General features: G+C 43.5%; 1 protein-coding gene across 2 annotated transcripts in view; it reads left to right on the forward strand.

The window, feature by feature from the left end:
- Nucleotides 1-6,217: 6,217 nt before the first annotated feature.
- Nucleotides 6,218-27,829, forward strand: part of LOC121535232 (zinc finger SWIM domain-containing protein 5) — a 55,947-nt gene continuing 34,335 nt past the window's right edge. The window contains exon 1 of one of the 2 annotated variants that reach the window (XM_041842093.2): nt 6,218-6,784. In XM_041842093.2, the coding sequence (XP_041698027.1) occupies nt 6,286-6,784 (499 nt within the window). In that variant the 5' untranslated portion in view covers nt 6,218-6,285. The remainder of the gene's footprint in view (nt 6,785-27,829) is intronic. The other variant, XM_041842092.2, reaches the window with a different exon arrangement.

A 27,829-nucleotide genomic window follows, 5' to 3' on the forward strand; every position in this document is an offset into this window, starting at 1 on the left:
CATATGGAATCATGTAGTAATATTAGGATGATTTTAGAGTTAAATGGTGTAGCTACTGTGCCTGGTTTTGCTGAGGGTACAGACCATAGAAATAGAATGGATTCTAGTTATATATTACAGACGGGCTCCTGAGTGGCGCAGTGGTCTAAGGCACTGCATCGCAGTGCTAACTGTGCCACTAGAGATCCTGGTTCGAATCCAGGCTCTGTCGCAGCCGGCCGCGACCGGGAGACTCATGGGCGGCGCACAATTTGTCCAGGTTAGGGGAGGGAATGGCCGGCAGGGATGTAGCTCAGTTGATATAGCATGGCGTTTGCAACGCCAGGGTTGTGGGTTCGATTCCCACGGGGGGCCAGTATAAAAAAATATGTATTCACTAACTGTAAGTCGCTCTGGATAAGAGCGTCTGCTAAATGACTAAAATGTAAATGTAGTAACCAAAAAAGTGTTAAACAAATCAAAATATATTTGAGATTCTTGAAATAGCCACCCTTTGCTAGGCCATATTATGGCAAGAACAGCTCAAATAAGCAAAGAGAAATGACAGTCCATCATTACCTCAAGACATGAAGGTCAGTCAATACGGAACATTTCAAGAACTTTGAAAGTTTCTTCAAGTGCAGTCGCAAAAACCATCAAGCGCTATGATGAAACTGGCTCTCATGAGGACCGCCACAGGAATGGAAGACCCAGAGTCACCTCTGCTGCAGAGGATAAGTTCATTAGAGTTACCAGCCTCAGAAAATGCAGCCCAAATAAATGCTTCACAGAGTTCAAGTCACAGACACATCTCAACATCAACTGTTCAGAGGGGACTGTGTGAATCAGGAGGCCAAATCTAAACTGAACCTACCAAGAGGAGGAGGAAACTATATCTGCATTTCTCTCTCTCTCTTTATCTTGCAAGTATGAAAGAGGAAATAGTGGTCTGAAAAAAAGAATGGAATTACAAAAAAGGGGATTGAATAAGACTATACATCAATACAGATGTCATGTATTGTCGATACATCTGTAGAATACAACACAATGCTGTGGTTAGTGCATTACACACTAACCACACCATAATAACACATCCACCTGCCTGAGAGATCACTTGTATCTCAAACCATGATTTGAATATTCCTTGTTTGCCATTGAGTCATCAAACAACACTAAGCCTATATCTGTGGATGTCAATATATCAGGAGGATGACAAAGAGAGCAGTTCTGGCCTTTATCTTGTGGCAGACGAACGAGGGCCTATCGGCTTGGAAGAAGAGAAGCCCCATCATTATGCAATTGTAATTCTCTCTGAGATATCCTTTGATAGGCTTTTTCCACTTCCTTGTCCCCTATCAATCTTTTTCCAATTACTTGTCTTGTCTCCCCTAAATGTATCATAATCGTTGCCTTGGTAACTGGTTGCATCCACCATTGGGTTTGGTCCATTGTTCTATGTAATTATGCGCCAAAAGGGGATTCTTCGAGACAGGGGACACAGAAGTATACAAAGAGAGCAGGGATGTGGTGGAGGGCGATAGAGGCTGAGGAGGTTCCAAGTACTTGTTCTAACAATGTTTAGGTAGAAATGGAGTACACGGACAAAACATCTGTTTTTTTGTCATTCAATTGTATCAATATCACAATCGAACACTGCAAGGAATAGTGTCCTGACAGAACAAAGATGAAGGGAGGATTATGGAAGAGCTGTGCAAGCGGGCACACACACACACAAACAGAGCATTAGATGGCTGGTGTCCTGTCTCTGTGGTGGGCTGTCATCCTGTCATCGTTCCCTCTATGCACTCGACTGGACCACAGGCATGCTGGGAGTCCTGTCATTACTTAGTCTCATACCTGCTGTTTGCTCTGTCTAAGAGCACACCAACAAACACACATTTACATTTTAGTCATTTAGTAGACGCTCTTATCCAGAGCGACTTACAGTTAGTGAGTGCATACATTTTCATACTGGCCCCCCGTGGGAAACGAACCCACAACCCTGGCGTTGCAAGTGCCATGCTCTACCAACTGAGCTACACTGTGTTTACCCAAAACATCCTCCTGTATCACTGTCACCTCAATTATCATTGCTGTGGAAAGAGCTGTCATCGTTTTCCCCATTCAAACGCCACAAAATATCTGATCTCCCTCATGAACTATCACGATCCATCCAGGTAAGCCTGTGCTAAAACATTATCTTCCCTATACAAGGATGCCCCATATGTAGTATCTGTGGGTGTTTGCCCTTGTGAAACAAGCAAGGAGCAACACCAGTGCGCCAGTCAGCGAGCTGGTGAGAGTTGCAGCAGGCTGGAAGGACTGCTGGGGGCCACCCATGATGGGAGAAGCTTTCTGATTCCCTTTTCACACCCTTCACACAGCTCTCAGCTGGACTCCAGAACTGGCAGTCTTTAAGATAGAAAGGCTTTTATAGATCCCTGTGAGCTTTGAAGGACAATGAGGCCAGGCAATCTCATCTCCACTGACTGACAAAACAGCTCCTTGGCTGGGAGCCTCAAAGAGACACAACCTCCTCAAAGAAAAGAGAGGAGAGAGAAAAGGGAGAGAGAAAAGAGAGAGAAGGGACAACAGCAGCCTCCAGGAGTGTCCCTGTCCCTGCAGGGGAATAAGGTGAGGGGCCGGGGCCTCAAAACACACACACACACAATTGCATCTTCTGCCTTTTGTGTGTGTGTGACATTGTGAACTAGTGAAAACGTTTCAGAAACGTTATTATATTTCATCACAACCAGTCAGGGGGAGGAGAGGAGCTGCTATCGCCTGACGACAGACATTGAGTTGCTAGCTAACAGAGTCCTCCTAATGCCAATCTCCTATTTTTTTGTTGCTGTTGTAAAAGTCTAACCTCTCTCTTCACAGAGAGGCCTGTCTGATTCTGATCCCTCTCACCCTTATTTATATTTTTCAAGGTCTGGAAAGGATCCCAAGGACATCTATGCTTTTCATCACTGACATTGATGAAGAATAATAACTCGACTTTCACAGTTTTATGTAAAATATTTATGGGAAAGGCTGGCAGAACATTTTTATGGGTGAAAATCCAGAATAGTATTAGAGTGACTATTTTTCAGGTACACAGAATGACAAAATAGGTGGTTGATCAAACATAAACCAACTGTAAATTCATGATTCCCTATTCCCTATTCACCTAGTTAGTCCTGGGTGACTAAAATGACGACTGTAAAGAAAAAAGTATATCATTGTGACAAGCCAAGCTTATGAATCTCTCAAACACACACTGCCTCATTTTGTGTGTACAGTTTGTGAATTCCCCTCGTATTAATTATTCATAACAATGTTAATTGGAGCAAATACCACTCAGTCAGTCAGTCTGGGTGTAATCGAGCATTGACAATGTTTGTCACTGTCTCTATTGATCAGAGACACTGGCTGATTTAAACTTCAATACTGGAGATAATGTGTGTGCTTATTCAGGGCTTCTAATTATATACCAGTTCTCAAAGAAATTAGTGCACAAGAGGTAGTCCTAAATGATCCATGTATTAGTTAGGTTATTTTTTACATTGGTAGTTACTCACGCCACACACGGTATTGACTATAATGTGCCAGTTGTATATACAAAATGAGTATTTTACATACAGTGTATTCGGAAAGTACCCCTTCACTTTTTTCCACATTTTGTTATGTTACAGCCTTTTTCTAAAATTGATTTTAAAAAATGTTTTCCCTCATCAATCTACACACAATACCCCATAATGACAAAGCGAAAACAGTTTTATTTTGTGCAAATGTATACAAAAAATAAAAACAGAAATACCTTATACATAAGTATTCAGACGCTTTGCTATGAGACCTCAAATTGAGCTCAGGTGCATCCTGTTTCCATTGATAATCCTTGAGATGTTTCTACAACTTGATTGGAGTCCACCTGTGGTAAATTCAATTGATTGGACATGATTTGGAAAGGCACACACCTGTCTATATAAGGTCCCACAGTTGACAGTGCATGCCAGAGCAAAAATCAAGCCATGAGGTCGAAGGAATTGTCCATAGAGCTCCGAGACAGGATTGTGTCAAGGCACAGATCTGGGGAAGGGTACCAAAACAATTCTGCAGCATTGAAGGTCCCCAAGAACACGTTGGCCTGCGTCATTCTTAAATGGAAGAAGTTTGGAACCACCAAGACTCTTCCTAGAGCTGGCCGCAAGGCCAAACTGAGCAATCGGGGGAGAAGGGCTTTGGTCAGGGAGGTGATCAAGAACACAATGGTCACTCTGACAGAGCTCCAGAGTTCCTCTGTGGAGATGGGAGAACCTTCGAGAAGGACAACCTTCTCTGCAGCACTCCACCAATCTGGCCTTTATGGTAGAGTGGCCAGACGGAAGCCACTCCTCAGTAAAAGGCACATGACAGCCCGCTTGGGAGTTTGCCAAAAGGACTCTAAAGGACTCTCAGATCATGAGAAACAAGATTCTCTGGTCTGATGAAACCAAGATTGAACTCTTTGGCCTGAATGCCAAGCATCACGTCTGGAGGAAACCTGGCACCATCCCTACGGTGATGCATTGTGGTGGCAGCATCATGTTGTGGGGATGTTTTTCAGCGGCAGGGACTGGGAACACTAGTCAGGATCGAGGGAAAGATGAACGGAGCAAAGTACAGAGCGATCCTTGATGAAAACCTGCTCCAGAGCACTCAGGACCTCAGACTGGAGCGAAGGTTCACCTTCCAACAGGACAACGACCCTAAGCACACAGCCAAGACAACGCAGGAGTGGCTTCGGGACAAGTCTCTGAATGTCCTTGAGTGGCCCAGCCAGAGCCTGGACTTGAACCCGATCGAACATCTCTGGAGAGACCTGAAAATAGCTGTGCAGTGCTTGAGAGGATCTGCAGAGAAGAATGGGAGAAACTCCCCAAATACATGTGTGCCAAGCTTGTAGCGTCATACCCGAGAAGACTTGAGGCTGTAATCACTGCCAAAGGTGCTCAACAAAGGACTGAGTAAAGGGTCTGAATACTTATATATCCGTTTATTCATTTTTTATAAGCTGTTTTTGCTTTGTCATTATGGGGCATTGTGTGTAGATTGATGAGGGGGGAAAAACTATTCAATCAATTTTAGAATAAGGCTGTAACGTAACAAAATGTGAAAAAAGTCAAGGGGTCTGAATACTTTCCGAATGCACTGTATCTTGGTGAATATTATTATTGATATTATTTAATAAACTCAAATGTTTGAATATATGTCCTGTACTCAGTCCTGGCATATCTGTAAATGTTTGTGAATATGGTCTGTCAACTCACCAGATCTGACACTGAATGAGTATTCTGAGGATATGTATTTGTTGCATTAGAAACATTGACATGTAAATGGTAAATGGTGTAAATTTAATTTGCAAGTCAGTACTTGTAATTCATCTCAGTCAAAGATCCCTATTAGTAAAATAGGCCTATACAGCATTGGCAGGGATTACTGGAGGGAAGAGTTTTCACTACTTAGATGTGTTCATTTTATTTCCATAATGTAATGTTTATTTCAGAACATTCTTTATGATTTATTGGACACTAATGTGGTTATTTTGGTTGTCATTCATAATTTCAATATATAGGCTAAGGTTGAAGTTGAGGTGAGCATGATATGTCTGTCTTGTTGCAGACCACACACACACAGTGCCGCCTCTTCCTATACACCGACCCAACCAACCGCAGACTACGCGCTGCGTCTGGTTTATGAACTCAGTCAGCGTCTCAGTTTACTCTTGAGAGTTAGAAAAGTATAAATACACAGGGTGCAATTTCGAAATTTGCTAGTGCATCAGCAGTTGTCCACTTGTTATGTTAGTCACTCAATTAGCCCGTGTCAGCTAATTATTTTAGATTGCTAGGTAAGGTAGTCTAGCCAGCTATCTAAATCTTGTAGTAGGCCTAATCATTACCAAATTACCGACCGGGGTTCACATGTGCTCAGGGGCCCTGACCTCCAGGGGGCCCCCATTGATTTTGTTAGTCACTCTCACACAGATATCATATGAACATGGCATAAGTCATGGCAAAATGTGTAGAATGAAATGCATGAAATTAGCTTTAAAACAGCTAAACTTTATCACCACTACACACACACGCACACACACACACACACACACACTAAGAGGTCGGTAGCGGTGATGCGTTGTCAGTGCAGTATTGCAATTGGGGAGTGTTTGTTATTGATGGTGACGTATAAACCCCCTCAACCCCACTCCCTCCTCTCCCGGTGTGCAGTGGCTCATTTGTGCAATTCTGAAGCTGGTCGTCTGTTCTCAGTGTTTATCTGGACGTCATGGCGGAGGGACGTGGAGAGCTACCGCCTCAGCCGCCGCTTCATCTATCTTTACCCCCGGCCAGCAAGCGACCGTGCTTGCGCCCGGCTCCCCGAGGGCCTGGTCCGGGGCCTGGTCCAGGTTTTCCGAACTCTCGGTTTCGCTGCCCGGAATCTCTGTTAGACTGTGCCGCGAAGGCTGTAGCAGAGAAATGGGCCTTTGAGAGGGTGGAGGAGCGCTTCGAGCGGATCCCAGAGCCAGTACAGCGCCGTATAGTGTACTGGTCCTTTCCGAGGAACGAAAGGGAAATATGTATGTATTCGTCGTTTCAGTGCCGCGTCGCCGGCGAAGAGGTTCCGGCGGTGGGCACGGTGGCTCCCGCTGGATCCGGGTCTGTCCCTGGAGGGATTACCAGTACTACGGGCGCCGCCGGGGCAGCGGGCACTGGAGATGGACTGCCTTTCCGCCGGGGTATCCGACTTTTGGAGACTGGTTGTGTGGAAAATGTCTTACAAGTCGGTAAGTGGAACAAACGCAGCACTTTGCCCTTGTCCCTCTTCTCCGCTTACACGGCTTTTCATATTAAAATGTTCCAGCTAACTCGATCAAGGAAGGGTAGGGTGGCTTCTAGGAATTACATAAGTTTTTCCATACGAACAAAAGTATTGAAAACCTGGTCTATGTTGAAGCAATTTTAGCATAAACCGATATTAATTTGGTTCGGATCGAATTAAGTGAGCAGAATGATCTACATTCTATTTGCAAATTCAGATGTCTGGCTAGGCTACTCTGTTTCAGTGGGAAGCAGGATACGTTGATCTGTATCAGTTTAGCTGTTAATAAATGAAAGGGCTGTCAGTTGAGGAGCCTTTATTGTACCTGCTCGTTAAATTGTGACGATTCATGTGGTTTTATTCACACGAATTGAGACAAAGTATCATTTCCGTAGCCTCGATATAGCACTGACTCACTTCACATTACGTTGTTGAGTCGATTGAGCCGACCCAGCTATGTGTTGGCAACATTCAGCACTTTTTTCGTCGTCGAGGGCTATTGTATGGAAGGCTACCCTTTCCGTGCGCGGGGCTGGCCACGGAGGGGATCTAACATACGCGGATAAAATAGATCACCATTAGTCCGTTTTACATTTTATTCTGTTACAACTCGATTCTATGTATTTTTGATAAAGGGTAGTTTATGTGTTAGACAAAGGCGGTTATTAAGTATCTTACTATAATCAAGCCAACATAAGCCGCTTTGATCCAAATCCTATATATTTTGTTTATTTGGTAGTTGGACAAGACAAAGGACTCGTATCAAATCTAGTATGGAAATGTTTTTGCAATTTAAACCAAGCATCGGACGCAAGTTTGGAAGTATTAAAATAGATCCTGATGCTTTAAATTTTACAAAATCATATTAGTGCTGGGAAAATGTATCTCAGGGTAGCCCCTCTGCTACACAATAGCTTTCCAGTTGAGATTATCAATATCCGTCTCGCATTTCCAAGGCGATCACTGCAAAATAGCCACCACTGAGGGTGATTTTAGACAAAGGGACACTTCAGAGGCCCCTCTCTCCAACGAAATATTGTTTTATTCATGCATCTGCCTCCATAAAATGTTAGACTTATCAAATCCTCATTATTATCTAAACCAATGGAGGGTTTGATTTAAACTTTTGTTAGGGGCTAGGCCTAGGAGCCATATCAACGTGGGTTTACGCATCACAACAACTGGAAACGGAATAGGCCTAGAACACGTTTTTATAGGTTACAGCAAATATTGGGCTATTGGCCTATTTGGAAATGCTTTGATTTCATATTGTTTCTCTACAATATTACTTGAAAATAATAAAAAGCACACCATATTCATATTTCCATTCTAAAACATAATAAATCATAATGTTAATTAAGGCATAAGGAAATATGAGCCTGTAGAAATATAAAATCCACATAAATTATGCAGATGTATGTCCAACAAGAGACAGTCAAATTGTGAACTCAAGTGATTTCGCTATGGAAATGTGTGGCTGAGTATGAAAAAACAACCAACATCAGCACAGTGGAGTCTGAGTTGTCCCTTGAAATAGGCTATAATGTGCCTCAAAAGAGATGCTTACCAAAGTTAGCCATATAAAACCTCCGGGTCAATACAGGCCTGTGTTTACCTTTTTATGAGCAAAATAGAAAGCAGGTAAATGTTCACCGATGGGTCCCTGAGATTTCTATAAAGTAGAAATGAAAGTTTGCTGTCCTTGTTTTTTGGTGCATCTTGTCTCTTCGACATGATATACTTGTCTAACAACTAATACCCCAACGATTTGGGGTACATTAACTTTGTTTACACTACCAATTCTTTCTACAATGTGCATGCATTCCCATGGTATAAACCAGCTACAGATGAGGGTTGCTTGTGCCTTCAATATTTAGGATAGTTTTCTACTTACTCTCTGTGACTGCCAGAACCAACCAGCTCCCTGTATCCTAACCATGCTGTGGGACTCGTGGCATGTGATTTTTTTTATTTAGAGGGTTCTGCCTGGTGCTCCAGGCCAGCCTCAGCCTGCGAAGCAGATGGGATGTTTATAAACTAACCGCTTATATGAAGCTGTGGAGAAACCCAGAAACATGTCATCTTTGGGAATGCAGCCCATTTCTGTTCTACCTTTTGGTATCCTCGGTGAGTCTAGATTTGACGACTGGCACTTCTTCTGACTTCTTCCTTGCTTGTTTGATAGTTCAGACAGAACATGCCACTCCTAGTCATCCAAAACCTTGTTACCTGCCTTGAGACGTTTAGCCAACTGTCAGAACAGGACAGGAGCAGACCTGTTGCTAGCTCTCTCTCCGTTGCCTCATGTCTGGATGGGCCCACCACTTATTTTCACCAGAATTGTAATTCACATGCTGCAACAGTAAGCACAAAAGTCCTTACTCAGCGCTTTTTATTTGTGTCAATGGGTGCAAACTCATCTGCAGTCAGGACAGTTTGCATGCAGTGGCTCATAAATAAATTACCAGTGTTTTGGATTTTTGAAATTAATTAGTATAGGTGTGTAATCAGTTGATGACAAGAATACCAGTTTGATCCAGATACATGCCTTTGTCTGGTATGCTTAACGGTAAAGTCCCTTATTGCACGTGAGCTCATCATATTGCACATATTGGCCTGTGCTCATAATCAGGGCTTTAGTCATAATTAGAATAATCAAAGCTAGTTGTAGTTGTGTGTGTGTAATCCCCCCATCCCCCACACATGCCTAGCAGCCCCCCACGCCAGGCAGAATCTTATCAAGTCCTCAGAGAGGAGGTTCCAGCTTTGAGTCAGGCTTCAGGATTATTGGGTCATGCTTTGTTACCCAGCTGTAGAAAAAGCCCTTGTTCACAGAAGGGGGAGGAGGAGGGTCTGTGTGTGTGGTGGGGGGTGAACCTCACCACGTTGTTTCATAAAGCCGTAATAGGTCCCCCTCTTTGAAGCTTCACTGACTTCCACTAGAGACGAAGCAACGTTTATGCTGGATTATGCTTCAACAATTTAGCTCTTGAGATTCCTGCGACAATGTTTGGGGGGGTTTCTAGTCATGTGTGGCTTCTGCTCTGAAGAGAGGGTTTAAGGGTGGTAGATAGACTGTTGGGCCTGTTGGGTTCGAATCCCCGAGCCGACTAGGTGAAAAAATCTGTCTGTGCCCTTGAGTAAGGCACGTAACCCTAATTGCTACTGTCACTAAAGTCACTAAATGACTCAAATGTAAAAAGGAAGTGGTTGAGCTTAGCCAGGTTCATTCCTAGTCATCGATGATTCACCTCAGCCGTACAGGAGTCACCCACCTCTTGGATTTTTGTGTGGCAGGGTGCGGCCTAGTACGATCATGCCTTTTTAGTTTTTCCATCTTGGCATCTCATTTGTAATGCCTGCATTGTGGAAGGCATTTTTGGGTGTTTTGTGGTTTCTTTAGAAATGACACATGACAAAATAAGTAGTGTTTAAACTAGCTGATGCCATGTTAATGCTGCGGGTAGACAGCTGTTTAATTGTCTGTTTCTCTCCTCCCATTCTGTTACATGTTGCCTCTTCTACTTCCCTACTACAAAATTAAAACGACCCATTTACTCATGACTAACCCATAGTCTACATTATAAAAAGTTAGTAAATCTGTGCATGTACTAATGGACTTATTACTTAAGCTATCAATTATTTGTTTTTGATGCAGACCCCTTCTATTTATTTTTGTGCCCTTACTGTATGTTTTCCCAAAGTGAGTTTGGAGGTTGTTTCTTGGCTGAATCCTGAATTTTCCCTGACAGTTAATTTGCTGTAGGCCTGTTTTACATGCAGCAATCAGCAAGAGCAAGTCTGCTTCTTTCCCTGACGAGGCTATTAGGCCTAATATAAAGAAATGTCCTATAGCTTTTGTAGCCTATAGCCTATTGCGCACAGGAACAGAGAGGCTAGTGATGTGTAACCCAAGTAAGAAGCGAAATATTAGGCCATTCATTAGCTAAATATTAGGGCTATAGGCTAAATATTTAGGCCTGTCAAAGTGCAATACATTCTTTTTTACAGATTAAGAAATGGCAGATCTGTTCGTTCCTCCAGCTGCGCTTTGTGGTCCCAGAGCACGCAAAGCTCCACTATCGGGGCCAGCATTATGGACGGGCCCTACGGGGCCTGGCCCGCCCTACTGTACCTCCTTGCCCGTCCAAATAAAATATTGAAATGTTGATCATTTATTTTACCGAGACGCACGCCGACAAAGACTCATCAATCTCAGATAAAGCATCCGAGCGAGCGAAACAGTGCCCTTCTGTCTCAGTATGTGTAGACCACAGGAGGTTGGTGGCACCTTAATTGGGGAGCACCGGCTCGTGGAAATGGTTGGAGTGGTATAAGTGGAATGGTAACAATTGATGCCATTCCATTCGCTCTGTTCCAGCCATTATTATGAGCTGTCCACCCCTCCTCAGCCTCCACTGGTGTAGACCATGTATTGTATCTGATGCTGTCTGGACAAAAGGAGTATGGCATGTCATACTATTTCTGGCCAGACAGAATCAGATACATGGGCTACATATAGGAAGACAGACAGAGGGGCGCTGTTTTGCTCTCCAGTTTCAGCAGAGAGGAAGAGGCGAAGAGAGCCCACTCTCGCCAAAGTCTGTCCTGAATAAGCCCAATGCGTTTCTATGGGCATAATATGCAGACCTAAGCTTGTCGCCTGCAGACTCACATTGTTAGGGCGGAGACATGATCATCTCGTCATTATATATAGATCTCTGGTTTCAGCCACTTGCGAATTACAAAGGAAAGTTGGCGGGTGCACTGTTCGGATGCTGGCTTCCCCTTGCAGTGTTCGGATGCTGGCTTCCCCTAAAGTAAATTGATGTTTTGCCAAAATTATATAATTTACTACTGTCTAAATAAATTACTTCTGTCTAAATAAAATAAATCAAAATACTTTACCACAGAGCTTGACTTGGCCACAGAGGACCATTAGCAGATTTTTTTTTTTTTAAATAGCTATGGATTGTTTCAAATCACAAGTGCATAGGCCTATGCCTATTTGTCAAGCCAGCAATTTGGGCAGCGTGCGTGGTATTAGGCCTAGCTGATTATTGAGTTGCGGCTGTCAGCGAAAGCATCTAAAATATGTGAAAATAATGTGTCTTGCGTATAATTTAAAATGTTGAGACAAGAAGAAGGGGAGGGTTGTGTGGTGAAGAAATCGGCTTCTTTCTCCAGAATGCATGCAATCAGCTCTCCAGAATGTGCTCCGCTGTCTCCCGCCAATTCTTGCACATTCATTGTTTCATTTGGTGAATTGTTTGCCCTTTGATTGTTTATTTTTTATCAATTCCCCATTACATATGTAACTAGTAGGCCTAGTAAATGTATCGTTAATCCCCGTCATTTGGTTAAATTCATTACTGTTAATGCATGCATTACAGTCATTTGCCGTTCTCATTCTCGGAGTGGAAACGTTGTTTGCAGAGTTCACAACCTGCTACACTTGTGAGAAACAAGTTTAGGTTTATTTCATAACCACCATTTAGGAGTTTTGTCAATTTTGTCTTTTGTTTTGTGTTCGATGTGAGCAATGAGCGTCTGTCAAGACCGATCGAAAGGGAGGCACACAGGCGGAGTAGAGATATTTAATGCGATTGAAAGAACCTGCATTTTCATCAGGATATTTTCTACCATTTTTATTTGTCGGTTTTAGGCCTATGTATTTTACTTAGTTGAAGATGGAAGTTATAGGCCTACTGCTGCATCTATGCATTAATGTACTTAGCCGCCAATAGATCACGGTGTATCAATGTGTCCATATGGCAAAGGCTGGTGCTCTTGGATTTTTATCATTTTAATTAAGATTTGTATGATTAACCACGTGACAATAATTTTGAGAAACAAAAAGTTCTTATTGAAATGAAACTGTTTAATGAAAATGCGCATAGAACAATAATCATAACTGGCACGCAGATAGGTAGAAGTGGTAGGATAAATTGTAAGTGTCCCCAAACTTGAAACTTACGAGCTGCCTATGGTCTTTATTATAGCACACCATTAACATAATTCGTGCACGCGCAAGCGTGGTCCTGTGAAAGAAACGGGCCTGCAATGCCCATCCAACTGATTTGTTCTGGCGCTGGCTCTGTCCACTATTGATTAGCCCTAGGCCTACATTTTTAGACAAGAAAATGATTATTTCTACCTGGGCTACAACAACAGAGTGCAATGAGGAATTTATTATTGTTGTGAAGTGAGTACACAATTAATGTCTATAGGCTGTAAACTGCTAGCCTGGCTGACTCGCAACCCACGTGACTACACAGTGAGGCTGTTGTTAGCAAGACTAGTAAACTGCAGTGATGTAGGCTAATTTGAATAACCGCTCAAACATCCTGTTTTGTTTCATTCCCAAATAACTGCAAAGCCTACAGCCTAGGCCTGATTATGCAACTATTTGGATCAGTTTGGGTCTATTCTCGACCGTTTAGAAAGTCCAGAAAGGTACATTAGCAGCCCACTCATGGTGTATTTTGTCAGGATGTAGCCTATCAGTGTTAAGATAGGCAGCCTACTATAGGAATATATGGCCTTATCCTTTCCAACACCCAGCCGGTTCTTAATGCTGTAGCCTATTTTACATTCAGCAAGCAAGAGCAAGCGTGCATCTCTCCTCCAATAGACTATCAGTAAATAAAATATATCGAAATAAGTGTCCAACAAGCTTTTGTAGTCTGGCTTTTCCTGGGACCAAAATATTTAAGAGGAATAGCCTAGGCAGCAGAGAGGCCAGGTGCGTATTTGCGCAACAGAACAATGAAGACAGACAGGCTTGAGACGTATAACCTAAGTTAGAAGCGTATGGATATTAACCCATAATTTATAAACAGAATATATCCAGTCAAAAAAAAAAGTGATCAGATAATGAAATCATAAGTAGCCTATGTGCGCTCCCAGTCCCGGGGCACGCAGCTCGAAAAGCTACCCTATTGATTCCCTTTTTTAGGGACAATAAATGTATCCTACCTAGGCTACAACAACACAATGTAATGAAGAATGTTATTGTTTTCAAGGGAGTAGAAAATTCTAGTCTAGGCTGTAAATCACAGTGAATAACCGCTCAAAAGCCCCGCGTTTTGAATGCATATTAATTTCGAAATAACTGCGTCTAGCCTGCCTGATTGGACAACCATTTGGATCAGTTATGGGTCTTTTTATAGTCAATTTAGTCTACAAGGTCCAGTCACATTAGCAGGCCGGTAATGTGGTTTATTTTGTCAGGATCTATCGGCTAACAGGAACATGCTAATGCAGGGATTTATAGTGGCACGCATATGAATTATGACAATGGGAGAGCACGGAGGAAGTTGTTGCATAGTTTCCCTGTTTGGCTTACATGTTTATAAAAGCGTTCGAAAATTAGGTGGATATTTCTGAAGCTCTTTGTCTTTAGAGTAGTAACTCTCATTATGGTCTTTGTATTCTGGGTCAAATCTTACTGAGAACCTATACAAGTTTAACAAGGGACCACTAATTCTGCTCTCTCTCATCGCCCAGACAGACAATATTTAATCAAGACAATTAATTCCATGCCTGCAAGCCTTAAAGAAAATCAGTAAAACAAATCTTCTCTTCACACTTATTAGAACTCTCAGGTTTGAAGGGCACAGCCATTAAAAGCCTTTTCTGTCTCTATCAAAGGAGGGAAATTAATTTGGTCAGGGGAGGTTAGTGGGGATGGGGGTGCTTAAGAATGCAAAAGCCTTCATCAGGGGAGAGTACAAAATGCTCCTTCTGATAGAGCAAGGTGAACACACACACAGACACAACACGCGCACACACACAGGCTCTATAGTTTCTAGGCCTACACAATGTTGCTGTGAAGTTGTGGGAATGTGTTATGCAAGCTTTAGTGACTGACACTGAGGACAGCCATGCTGACTGACTGACTGTATAGCCATGCTTCTTCCTCTCATGTGCCACATGTATTCTGATTCAGTCCCCAGTTACTGCTGCTTGTTTTCATGTTTACACTGGAACAAGATGATAACCAGCTACAGCACCGTTCACATTCCACCCCTCTCGTATACCATGTGTTGTCTGTAGCGGTTTCATAACAATGATTTACCGTGGGTTCGGTACATTCTCAAATATTGAAAATCAATAAGTGACTTTGCCCCCTTTGCATTTGATGCCCGCCGCCTGCCCAGTAATACCATCTGATTGACTTTATCAGTAATACACACTGCTCAGCCCAAATCCCACGTCTTTACAGAACTGACTTGTGTGGTAGAATATGCTGCTTGTTCTACAGGGAGTAATGGGTTTATTCATTCCACTGTCTATCACTGATCTCTAGCTTCCACCACATTGATAGGCTGGGCCCAGGGGCAATGTTTAGGTTCCTCCTCCTCTCCATTCCCTGGCTGGCGCGGAGGGCCCCATGCACATACCTACTGGTGTGTCATGTGCGTCAGTCACTAAACATGCCGCCTTTTATCTGTGTTTTATTGGAGCTAACAGCTTGCTGTAGCACACACATACACTGTTCCCTGCTCAAACACATAACACAGGGTCAAGGAAATAACTGCAAAAGTTAGTTCCTATTGAAGTCATCATGCCTCAGTGGTGAGTTATCCTGTTAGTCCTCACACCAGCAGGTATATATTATACAGTTGTTATCACAAGGTGGCTGCTGCTGCAATGCGACTCATTGTGACCAGCTTGGAGATTATTATTGGACAACATGTAACCTCAATCGCTGGGCATGTTTACTATATCTATATGGAGCCAATATGCTTTCTATCTGTTCCTGGACCAGAGACAAATGTGTAATGTTCTAGGTGGAGTTTTGTACGTCTGGCTGCGGCCCATCTATATGTCATTGTAAGATGAGCAGAGAGCAGAGCGAGGAAAGCTGCGCTACTTGAAAGAGAAGGCCCCCAGACAGGCCTATTATGGCCTCATTTGGTTGTAATTGCCTAACATGCTATGCTTGCTTCTGTGGCAAGCAACACTGAACCATGCGTGAGAGCACCAGATGTTCTGGACGACTGTGTGATCGCGCTCTCCGTAGCTGATCGGAGTAAGACCTTTTAAACAGGTTAACATTCACAAGGCCACAGGGCCAGACGGATTACCAGGACGCGTTCTCAGAGCATGCGCTGACCAGCCGGCAAGTATCTTCACTGACATTTTCAACCTCTCCTTGACCCAGTCTGTAATACCTACACATTTCAAGCAGACCACCATACTCCCTGTGCACAAAAACGCCAAGGTAACCTGTCTAAATGACTAGTGCCCCATAGCACTCACATCTGTAGCCATGAAATGCTTTGAAGGGCTGGTCCTGGCTCACATCAATGCCATCATCCCAGACACCCTGGAACCACTCCAATTCACATATCACTCCAACAGATACACAGATGACGCAATCTCTATTGCACTCCACACTGCCCTTTCCCACATGGACAAAAGGAACACCTACATGAGAAGGCTGTTCATTGACTACAGCTCAGTGTTCAACACCATAGTGTCCTCCAAGCTCATCACCAAGCTAAGGACCCTGGGGCTGAACACCTCCCTCTACAACTGCATCCTGGACTTCCCGATGGGACGCCCCCAGGTGGTGAGGATAGGCAACAACACATCCACCATGCTGATCCTCAACATAGGGGCCACTCAGGGGTGCGTGCTTAATCCCCTCCTGTACTCCCTGTTCAATCACGACTACGTGGCTGTGCACAACTCCAACGCCATCATTAAGTTTGCAGAGGTGGTAGGCCTGATCGACGATGAGACAGCCAATAGGAAGGAGGTCAGAGACCTGGCAGTGTGGTGCCAGGACAACAACCTCTCCCTCAACGCCAGCAAGACAAAGGATCTGATTGTGGACTTTAAGAAACGGAGGGGATGTGCACGCCCCCATTCACATTAATGGGGTTGTAATGGAGCGGGTCGAGAGCTTCAAGTTCCTCTGTGTCCCCATCACTAAGGATCTAACATGGTCCAAATACACCAACACAGTCGTGAAGAGGGCACGACAACACCTCTTCCCCCACTGGAGGGTCGATCCATGTCATTTCAGCAAGCCATGACACCAAACATCTCAGATTGTTCTGGAATCATTTCTGTAGTTAGAAACAGATAAGATTAGCATTCCTGCAGCATTATTTTGTTTGAATATAATTTAATCTCTAAGAAATTAAGCTAATTGATTGCACTCAAATTGGCCATTTTAATTTATAGGATTAATATAATATTCAATACAAATATTACCTAACATCCGATTTGGACCAAACTTTTATTTAATAATGAGTAAGACATGAGGAATCCAAAGAAATTGTCAAAAGTCACCCACAGACGTCCCCACACCAATCCCACCCCACCAACAAGTATACAGTATCAGCTCTCTATGTCTGACAAGTAGTATGGCGCTGCAGCTCAGAGTATGGTTTCTTCATCTTATGTAATGTATTCTCAGTGAATTTGGTCATGTTTATTTCCCCTGTTCAGAGAAATTAGTATTTGAAGCATGGGTTGCTGTCATACAGTACCTTATCCATAAACTGCTTACAGGGAACGGAAACTGATATGTAATTTTGTAATTTGGGTGAACTATCCCTTTTTAACGGTGGGGGTGGGGGGAGATAATAGAAAATCAACTAACAGCAGGAACAGCACCATCTAGTGGTCAGATCCTGGTAATATCAGGATGTAGGATGGACATAAACCTAACTACTAAATTACTAATTTCTCTGAACGGGGGGGAAATTCACTGAGATTACATTACATAGGATGAAGACACAATACTCCGAGCCGCAGCTCCATACTACTTGTCAGACATAGGGAGCTGATACTGTATACTGGTTGCTGGGGTGGGATTGGCGTGGGGTGTGGGAGGTCTGTGGGTGGCCTTTTACCATTTCTTTGGATTCCTTCGTGTCTTACTCATTGTTAGAAAAATGTTTGGACCAAATAGGATGTTAGGTACTATATTTATAGAAATATTATATGAATCCTATAAATTAAAATGACCAATTTGGGTGCAATCAATTAACTTAATTTCTAAGAGATCTAATTATATTTCAACAAAATAATGTTGCAGGAATGCTAATCTTATCTGTTTCTAACCACAGAAACAATTTCAGAACAATCTGAGATGGTGGGGATCGAAATCATCTTTCTTGTGCTTTTCGGGGTGGAATGACTCTGAAGAGATTTGTCATGGGCCCTCAGATCCTCGAAAATGTATACAGCCGCACCATTGAGAGCATTTTGACTGGCTGCATCACCTCTTGGTATGGCAACTGCTTGGCATCCGACCGCAAGGCGCTACAGAGGGTAATGCAAACGGCCCAGTACATCACTGGGGCCGAGCTCCCTGCCATCCAGGACCTCTATACCAGGCGGTGACAGAGGAAAGCCCTAAAAATTGTCAGACTCCAGCCACCCAAGTCATAGACTGTTATTTCTGCTACCACACGTCAAGCGGTACCGATGCACCAAGTCTGGAACCAACAGGACCCTGAACAGCTTCTACCCCCAAGCCATAAGACTGCTAAATAGTTAGTCCAAGTATCTATTTTGTTCACTATTTAACTATCTGCATTTACATGTACTAACTTCTTTTGACTCATCATGCTGTCCCTTTATTCCTAGCTATATGTACACATCTACCTCAATTACCTCAAACCTCTGCACATTAACTCGGTACTGGTACCCCTTGTATATAAGTTATCCTTACTCATTTTATTTTATATTAGTTCTCTATTTTCTTTCTCTTTGCGTGGTTGGGAAGGGCCCATAAGCGTTTCACTGTTAGTCTACACCTGTTGTTTACCAAGCATGTGGCGAATACAATTTAATTTGATTTGAAATGCAAAAGATCACCAGGGGTAACAAAAAGGCCATGGAAATGGAAGGCAAATCAGCCAAAGGAATGGAAAAAGTGGTTGGGATACACAAATTGAATAGAGAGTAGGGAGAGATCAATCAACCCATATCCTGGGCTGCTAAAGGATTGTGCGTAGGCAAGCAAAAAGTCCTCTGACTCCCCTTCTGTCCCAGTCTTCAAATTTAGAGAGAGTGGCATTGGCACTGGGAATGTAACATAAAACTGTGAGAGGAGGAAGTGCAGCCACAGAGCAACCAGCCTCTCCCATACAAGCCTTTTATCCAGCTGAGTTTTTGTGAGCTGGGAGTTTTGTGGCCAGTTCACATGGAAACTTAATTTTCTCCATCTGGACTGCAGGAAAGGATAATGTGTTGAAGGGGTCAAATATCCTGCCAGAGGGTAGAAGACAGGACAAAGGGAGAAAGAGAATGAGAGAGTGGCCTCTGTGGCAGTCAGCTATGTGTGAAACAATATGCACATTTCTAATGGGGAGACAGAGATTGTTGTTAAGATGTTTCAGTTATGTGAAAATCCTCTCTTATACGGTACATGCTCTTCTTTTTGCTTGCTGGTCAAGTGACCAGTCTGGCATTGATTACCAAGGGATCATTTTGGTGCAGTGCACTTTAAGATCCTTTCTTAATTTGATTGACAAAAATAAAGAAATATCTTCAGCCAATATTTGCCAGTGTTTCATTGAATGAATGGGCTACATCTGTTTTAACATCTCTGAATATCGATCTAAACTAAACGATTCAACCACAGCACGTCTCTGCGATAACATGCTTGGTATGGCCACAAAGTGGAGGTCGCAGTTGCACACGTTTTTTTCCGAATCCACTTGATGCCCATTTTTCTGTCTGGGATATCTTGTGTAATGGCTGTCCATATAAATGTTAAACTATCGCCCTCTCTGTACTTTGACTGCTCTAGAGACTGAGGCTGCGTCCCAAATGGCACCCTATACTCTATAGTTTACTACTTTTGACCATAGTGCACTATGTAGGGAATAGGGTGCCATTTGGGGCGCAGCCTGGGATGAGGTAGAGATTGCAAGATGAGCATCAAGGATTTTTTGAGCCAATTAGATTTGGCCTTTTAACTCTGTCCATTAGAGCTGTGTTTGGTCACCATTGTTTGTTCTGTGTTTCTGTGTGGAACAGCAAATGTCAATGTCACAGGCCGTTACAGTGCTAACTCTTCAACCTTTCCATAGAAATGAAACTATTTCCCCCCAGACCTGAAAGCCAATGGGTAATGCTATTTGTAGTAATTTCAACAGATTTTGGTCAGAAAGTCAGTTTCCCTTTCACATTTTATAAAAAAACGGGCAGTTACTATTGCAATGGTCACGTGGTGCACTGGAGGCCTTGACAATGGGATGCTATTACTATAAACAAGACAGAAACTGCAGCCCATAGCTCCTCATTGTGGAGTACATAATATAATAATATGCCATTTAGCAGACGCTTTTATCCAAAGCGACTTACAGTCATGTGTGCATAGATTTTTACGTATGGGTGGTCCCGGGGATCGAACCCACTACCCTGGCGTTACAAGCGCCATGCTCTACCAATTGAGCTACAGAGGACCACATTAGCATGACGTTCTGTAAAGCCATTTCCAGTTGTCATAGAAAATGTCTATTAGGTCCTTCAGTATGACAATTGCTGATAGTTAAGCGAGAGGAGGAAATAAAATGACCATGTGCACTATGGATTTCACCTCTGTCGTCTTGTGTTTAATGGTAATTTGTCCAAGCCGACTGTGTCGTCTCTGAGTTTATAGGTGTCCATGTAAGTGAGGTGTTTTCACAGATGAAAACAGCTTATTATTGTCAGAGCATTAGGGTCTGCTAGCAACTCGATTTATAAACACAAAGAAACAGAAGCAACACAATATAACAACACAACCACAACACCCGATACACACCACAACATGCCTACACCTGTCCATGAACGCACAAAAACACGCAGTAACTCTACGCCAGCATCGCTCAATTGTCAGTTATTAGGCCTACGCCAGAGACGGGGGAGTGAAAATCTAGGTCTAAGTTATTCAAAGCAGTTAAAGCCAGTCCCTGTTTTTGCATTGAAAAATTGTACTCCCTGTTAAATATTGATAGCCTCCTCAAGCTAAAGCCTGGCCAAGTAGAAATGGTGCATAATTGTATTGTGGGGCTGCTACTCATTACTCAGGCTTGTCTATTAAATGAACACAATATAAATACCAATTGCTCTGGTCTATCTCGCGCTCTCTCTCTCTCTCCTTCTGCCTACCGGCTCTCTTTTTCAATATGGGCTAATGACAGGCCTGCGTTTCCCTGCAGTGGTTCTGCTGATACGGCCCATTAGGCACTTGGTTCTCACAGCCAGGCAGCTGAATGAACAGATGACTGCAGGAAAAAGGGGTGGACGGTAGAGGAGGAGTGGGGAGAGAGGGGGGGAGGAAAAAAGAACTAAAAGGTAAATATGAAAGGCAGAGTAAATAAGCAACCTGTCACCTCCTAAACCAGCGGTGACATAAAAGCTACGGCGCCCCGGCGAAGGAAGCTGGCATCAGAGACACCTCATTAGTCTCCCCCAGACCTGACCGAGAGAGCGAGGCAGCGGCAGACAGACATGCAGAGAGAGAGAGAGGGGACATGGACAGAACAGCCAGTCCGTCTCCTGCCCCACCCTGCAACATGATTAATGTGGGCAACAGCCGCGGGGCTGTGGGCTGCGTCTAAACTCCTAGCCCCCACGCTCTCTTTCACAGCCCCCTAACCCCAAGCTGCACCTCCAACTTCCCGGCTTTCCCCAGTCGCTCGGCTCACTAACAAAGGTGGTGCCGCTGAAGACGCAGTCTGGAAATGGAATCCAACATGGCCTCTGACTGACTGCAGCCTGGCTGCCCTGCACTGGAAGGAGACGGAGGTGGAACTCACTGGATGCGTCTAAATGGCACCCTATTCCCTACATAATACACTACTTTTGACCAGGACCTTTATGGCTCTGGTCAAAAGTAGTGCATTTTAATAGGGAATAGGGTGCAATTTCAGAAACAGCCATCGGCTTGGCTCAGTTCAGCCACTTCAGATTAAGTACACCTCTTGTTCCCCCACAAATACTGTGAAACCAAACCACAAGGTTGGCTGTATAAATTGAGCTCAGGAAGTGTAGTGACTCCTCTGGACATTTATAAATGGTACTGGTATTCCCCTGTCATTTATACCGAACCGGTACTTGAGAACTCCCAATGTGTCTAGTTTCCTGTCCTACATTTTACACTGCATTTCCAGAGTTTCTGCGCTGTACAGAAGTCATGTATGTGGAGTAAGGGGGTAGACAACCTTGAAAAGCCCCGGCATGCCTGCCCAGCGCTGCTGACGGCCAGAGGTGAAGGGGAAGGGGGGCGACCCACCCGGGTGAGTATGTGGTTGAATGGAGGGATCCTGGTAGATGTCATGGTGTAACAGGATCAGGCTGTAGAAACATTTGAACAATGAGGTTACGCAGGCCGTTTGAATCGATGGTGCCATGTGAGCACTGAGCGGCCTGTTTATGTTTCGGGGCGTGTAAGTAGCTAGCTAAAAACAGTGGTCCAATTTGTTCTGATGACACTGTTGCTGTGGTGGGTTTGAGGGTAGAAGAGAAGCAATATCTTCTCTTTGGCATCCTATCTGACTTCCCCCTCCCCCATCTATTTCCATGCAGTCCCCATACAGTCCCAAACTCTATCCCTCCACCACCACTTGATTTTAAATTCAAATTTTTACCTAGTTTAATTTTGCCTCAGAAAAGAGGGGGAGTGGCGCGCTAAGCACTTTTTGTGCTGTGGCAGCAGAAAGAAGCAGCCAGTGTGCGTCTGGAAAATGTAAATCAGTGTTGAAAGTGTTGTGCGTTATCTTGGATGAAACTGCCTGCTTCAACAATGGGATTAAAGCACAACAGATGAAAGAAGCAATTAAACATTATCTGATAAGATTACCTCTGATCTGAAGTTCCCCCTCTTCTTATAAGGTGTTCCACATCCTCTTGAGCGGTAGCGGGGAGAGTTTCTGACAGGTAAAACACGTGCAGGTTTTGAGCTCTGGAACATATTTCATACAATAGTAATGCAGTGATCAAGAGAATACACAAATGTCAATTCACACACTAAGTCTGAACCAATCATTTACCCTTTCTCTGAGTTTCTCTGATGCTGTGAAGGCCAGATCAGAACTTTCAATGTGAAGGGCTAGTGTGTGTGTGTGCGACTGTGCTTGCGTGTGTGTGTGTTTTAGAATTGTTCTGCAATCTCTTACCTTTATGTCCAAGTGAAAAATCATTACTTTGAATCAAATGTGATATTAGTCCTCATGGAAACCTATACAGAGAACATTTCAGAATGATAGATTTCCATGGCAGTACATTCAGTACATTGAGGTGATCCATCTGGGTATGCATTGAAGCAGCCCATACACATTTTGTTTTCATAAACAGTAAATGGCGGATTACCCTAGAGCCACACAAAGGCTGGCTAATGAAAGGCTATGGCTGTGGCCTTGCTCATCACACACACAACTAAACCTGGCTGAAAACAGATGTTCCTCTCCGACCGATCGTGGCTGCATGGGGCTGGGGAGAGGAGTTTTCACACTGAAGGATATATATATATTTTTTAGCTAATATTCATGACCGCTACCTTTCATCATTTTTCATCTCTTGATTCTGGGAGCTGTGAAAAGAAAGGAGGAGAAAGAGGGGAAAAAACAAACCTCAGCAAGTAAATCAGTGGGTGATTTTCAAGAGGCCTTTCCTGGATAATTCCGTTTGATTGGAGACTCAGGCTCTCATTACTGGCCCTGCCCAACAGCGAGATGAGAAGGAAGGCCCATGCCTAAATGGCCCTCTCTCTCTCTCCTACACACCGCTGCCCTAGCCCCTTTGTCCTCTCCTCCGCTCGTCACCACAGTATTATGTCCATCACGACTGAGCTCTGACAGAGTTAGCAGGAATACACTTCCGGATGCATGCTGATGATAAAGCTCACCTTGGGCAGAATGGTTGCAGTTAGAGTTGATTAGGGTTTGTTTTCAGTTCTTTCCTGCTTTCAGAATTAACGGTTTCCGATTTGTCTTCTGTGAACGGCATTTTGACCATATTAACAGAAGCCATGCATATTGAAGTGTGACTTCCTCTGTGGCTGTGTCTCACCTGGTGCTTACGTAATCTGTTTCCAGTCTACTTCTGTCCTGTTTGTCACATAAACCCATACACTTGAGGAAACAGGCGATTTATGCTCCATTTTGAGTTGTTTATCTCCTCATTACATTATATTCAAATTGCATTAACACGCTCAACAACAAGCAAAACAACAACACGTCTGTTCATCTAATTATGGCTGGTCCAGTCCTATTTTAGTGTGGTGTCCTTTTGTGTGTCAGAATAGTCATCCTCCCATGGCAACTGATGTGCACTAGTTACATTTACATTTTAGTCATTTAGCAGACGCTCTTATCCAGAGCGACTTACAGGAGCAATTAGGGTTAAGTGCCTTGCTCAAGGGCACATCGACAGATTTTTCACCTAGTCGGCTCGGGGATTAGAACCAGCGACCTTTCGGTTACTGGCACAACGCTCTTAACCACTAAGCTAGTGCCTCTAGGCTGGTCCAGTATTGCAGCTGAAATAGCTGTGATGACTGAGGCTTTGAAAGTTAAGTTGTGCCATGCTATCCACTCCTGGAACAAAAGCAGTCATGCTGGGAACTCCCCCAGGGAACTCAGTCTGCAGTCTGGGGTCAATAGTGAAGCTTTGTGGGAAACCTTGAACTATCATCTGACCTGCTCAATTGTCCAGTCCCGCCCCTTCCTCCCTCCCTCCCTGCCTTTCTGTCAAGTCCAACATAATTGGGCCAGCCAGCCAAACACATAGCTAATTGTGGTACTAACCTTGCCTTTTCTTGAACAAATGTAGTTATAGCTACTGGAAACTGCCTAGTGAAATATAATAGTCTTTGTCTGTTGCTAGGTGCCTTTGCTAGGCCACTACTAGTGAAAAGAGAGCTGTCCTGCTACTGCTAGCCTTGACTATGTGATTCAAGCCTTGAAGAATGCATTTGACATCGACTACAACCAGCTCATATCTCCATTCAGTACCACTGTCTGACGGTGGACATTAGTCCAGGAGGCTATATCTGAGATAGAAGTAAGACAAAGCTAATGCGTGAGTTAATCTCTCAACCTCTCTCGTATTCCTAGTAGTCTTCCAGATCATGTCTGCCTGGGGAAAAGGGGTTTTCCCTGCCTGTCTCCCTGCTCTCCCTCGGGTCCTCACTTCCCATAGAGGTTTAACCCGCCTCAAATGGCGCACATGTGTCATAAACACTCCCCGAGCATTGAAGTCAATTGAGCTCCTACAATGGTTGCCTGCCTCTCAATTTACCCCAGTTTGAAAACCGAGAAACCTCTTTTTTTTTTCATGCAGCCTTTGTGCCAACCCCAACCCCAAATTCAAAGTATATAGTTTCACTCCAGTTATGGAAGACTGGGTTCCTATTACAGTAATGTCAATGGTTTATAACATACAGTGCCTTCAGAAAGTATTCATACCCCTTGACTTATTTCACATTTTGTTGTGTTACAGCCTGAATTCAAAATGGATTACATTGTTTTGTTTCTCACCCATCTACACACAATACCCCATAATGACAAAGTGAATACATGTTTTTGCAAATTTATTGCAAATGAAATACTAAAGGATCTCCTTTACATAAGTATTCACACCCCTGAGTGAATACTTTGTAGAAGCACCTTTGGTAGTGATTACAGCTGTGAGTCTTTCTGGGTAAGTCTCTAAGAGCTTTTCAGACCTGGATTGTGCAACATTTGCCAATTTTTTATTATTTTCAAAATTCTTCAAGCTCTGTCAGATTGGTTGTTGATCAGCTTTTTTCTCTCAATTTTTTTTGCTCAAATTTGTTTACATCCCTGTTAGTGAGCATTTCTCCTTTGCCAAGATAATCCATCCACCTGACAGGTGTGGCATATCTAGAAGCTGATTTAAACAGCATGATCATTACACAGGTGCACCTTGTGCTGGGGACAATAAAAGGCCGCTCTAAAGTGTGCTGTTTTGTCACACAACACAATGCCACAGATGTCTCAACCAGAGCTGTTGCCAGAGAATTTTATGATAATTTCTCTACCATAAGCCGCCTCCAACATCGTTTTAGAGAATTTGGAAGTACATCCAAAAGGCCTCACAACCGCAGACCAAGTGTATGGCGTTGTGTGGGCAAGCGGTTTGCTGATATCAACATTGTGAACAGAGTGCCCCATGGTGGCGGTGGGGTTATGGTTTGGGCAGGCATAAGCTACGGACAACAAACACAGTTGCATTTTATCGATGGCAATCCTGATGAGATCCTGAGGTCCATTGTTGTGTCATTTATCCGCCGCCATCACCTCATGTTTCAACATGCTAATGCACGGCCCCATGTTGCAAGGATCTGTACACAATTCCTGGACGCTGAACATGTCCCAGTTCTTCCATGGCCTGCATACTCACCAGACATGTCACCCATTGAGCGTGTTTGGGATGCTCTGGATCGACGTGTATGACCGTATGTTCCAGTTCCGCCAATATCCAGCAACTTCGCACAGCCATTGAAGAGGACTCTGCGTAGGAGATGTTGCGCTGCATGGGGCAAATGGTGGTCACACCAGATACTGACTGGTTTTCTGATCCACGCCCCCACCTTGTTTTTAAGGTATCTGTGACCATCAGATGCATATCTTTATTCCCAGTCGTGTGAATTCCATAGATTAGGGCCTAATTAATTTATTTCAATTGACAGATTTTCCTTATATAAACTGTAACTCAGTAAAAGTAAAAAATAAAAGTAAAAATAAGTATTCTGTAAAGGCATCCTTCTTTTCACTCTGTCAATTAGGTTAGTATTGTGGAGTAACTACAATGTTGTTGATCCATCCTCAGTTTTCTCCTACCACAGCCATTTAAACTCTGTAACTGTTTTAAAGTCACCATTGGCCTCATGGTGAAATCGCTGAGCGGTTTCCTTCCTCTACGCCAACTGAGTTAGGAAGGACGCCTGTATCTTTGTTGTGACTGGGTGTATTGATACGCCATCCAAAGTGTTATTAATAACTTCACCATGCTCAAAGGGATATTCAATGTCTGCTTTTTGTTGTTGTTGACCCATCTACCAATAGGTGCCCTTCTTTGCGAGGCATTGGAAAACCTCCCTGATCTTTGTGGTTTAATCTATGTTTGAAATTCACTGCTCGACTGAGGGACCTTACAGATAATTGTATGTGTGCGGTACAGAGATGAGGTAGTAATTCAAAAATCATGTTAAACACTATTATTGCACACCGAGTCCATGCAACTTATTACATTTACATTTAAGTCATTTAGCAGACGCTCTTATCCAGAGCGACTTACAAATTGGTGCATTCAACTTATTATGTGAGTTGTTAAGCAAATTTTTACTCCTGAACTTATTTAGGCTTACCATAACAAAGGGGTTGAATACTTATTGACTCAAGAGATTTCAACTTTTCATTAAAAATAAAACTTTCTGAAGGCACTGTTAAGTGACTGTTCAACCCCAGCCGTCCATTTACTAACTGACCTTTTGATGCTGCTAGGCTATTTTCCACCCCCCATCAGCTAGTAGTCATCCCCACGATCATTCAACCCCAGTATCCATTTGTAGACTTAGGCTACTCTGGTTTCTGGATATGAATATTGTGGAATTCAGAAATAACCACACTGGCAGTATTTATTTAAACAGATAGACCGCTAGGTCACAGCCACGCTGAAGTGCGCCCAGGAATTTGTATTTTGTTGTCTGATTTGTGCTCTATCCTTCACGATTGGACAGAAACAAAAATCCCCCTCTCATCAAATCCCTCTGTTAATATCTGCAGAGCACCCCTCAGCCTCCCCTCCCTGCCTGCCTAGCCTGCATTATTAATGAGCCCTCTACCAATTAAAATGGATGAAACTGCTCTTGAGGGTATTTGATCAGGTAAGATCTCTGATTAGCATATCTGATGGATCTGCCTTCACACGCTGATTAGAACCTTCCCAAAGGCCCCGGGGCCACTTTAAAGGAACAACTCCCGCACAAATTAGACGTAGACCTAGAGCATACTGGGTTGCTGACTAG

Source organism: Coregonus clupeaformis, chromosome 21 (genome assembly GCF_020615455.1).
Source record: "Coregonus clupeaformis isolate EN_2021a chromosome 21, ASM2061545v1, whole genome shotgun sequence".
NCBI lineage: Eukaryota > Metazoa > Chordata > Actinopteri > Salmoniformes > Salmonidae > Coregonus > Coregonus clupeaformis.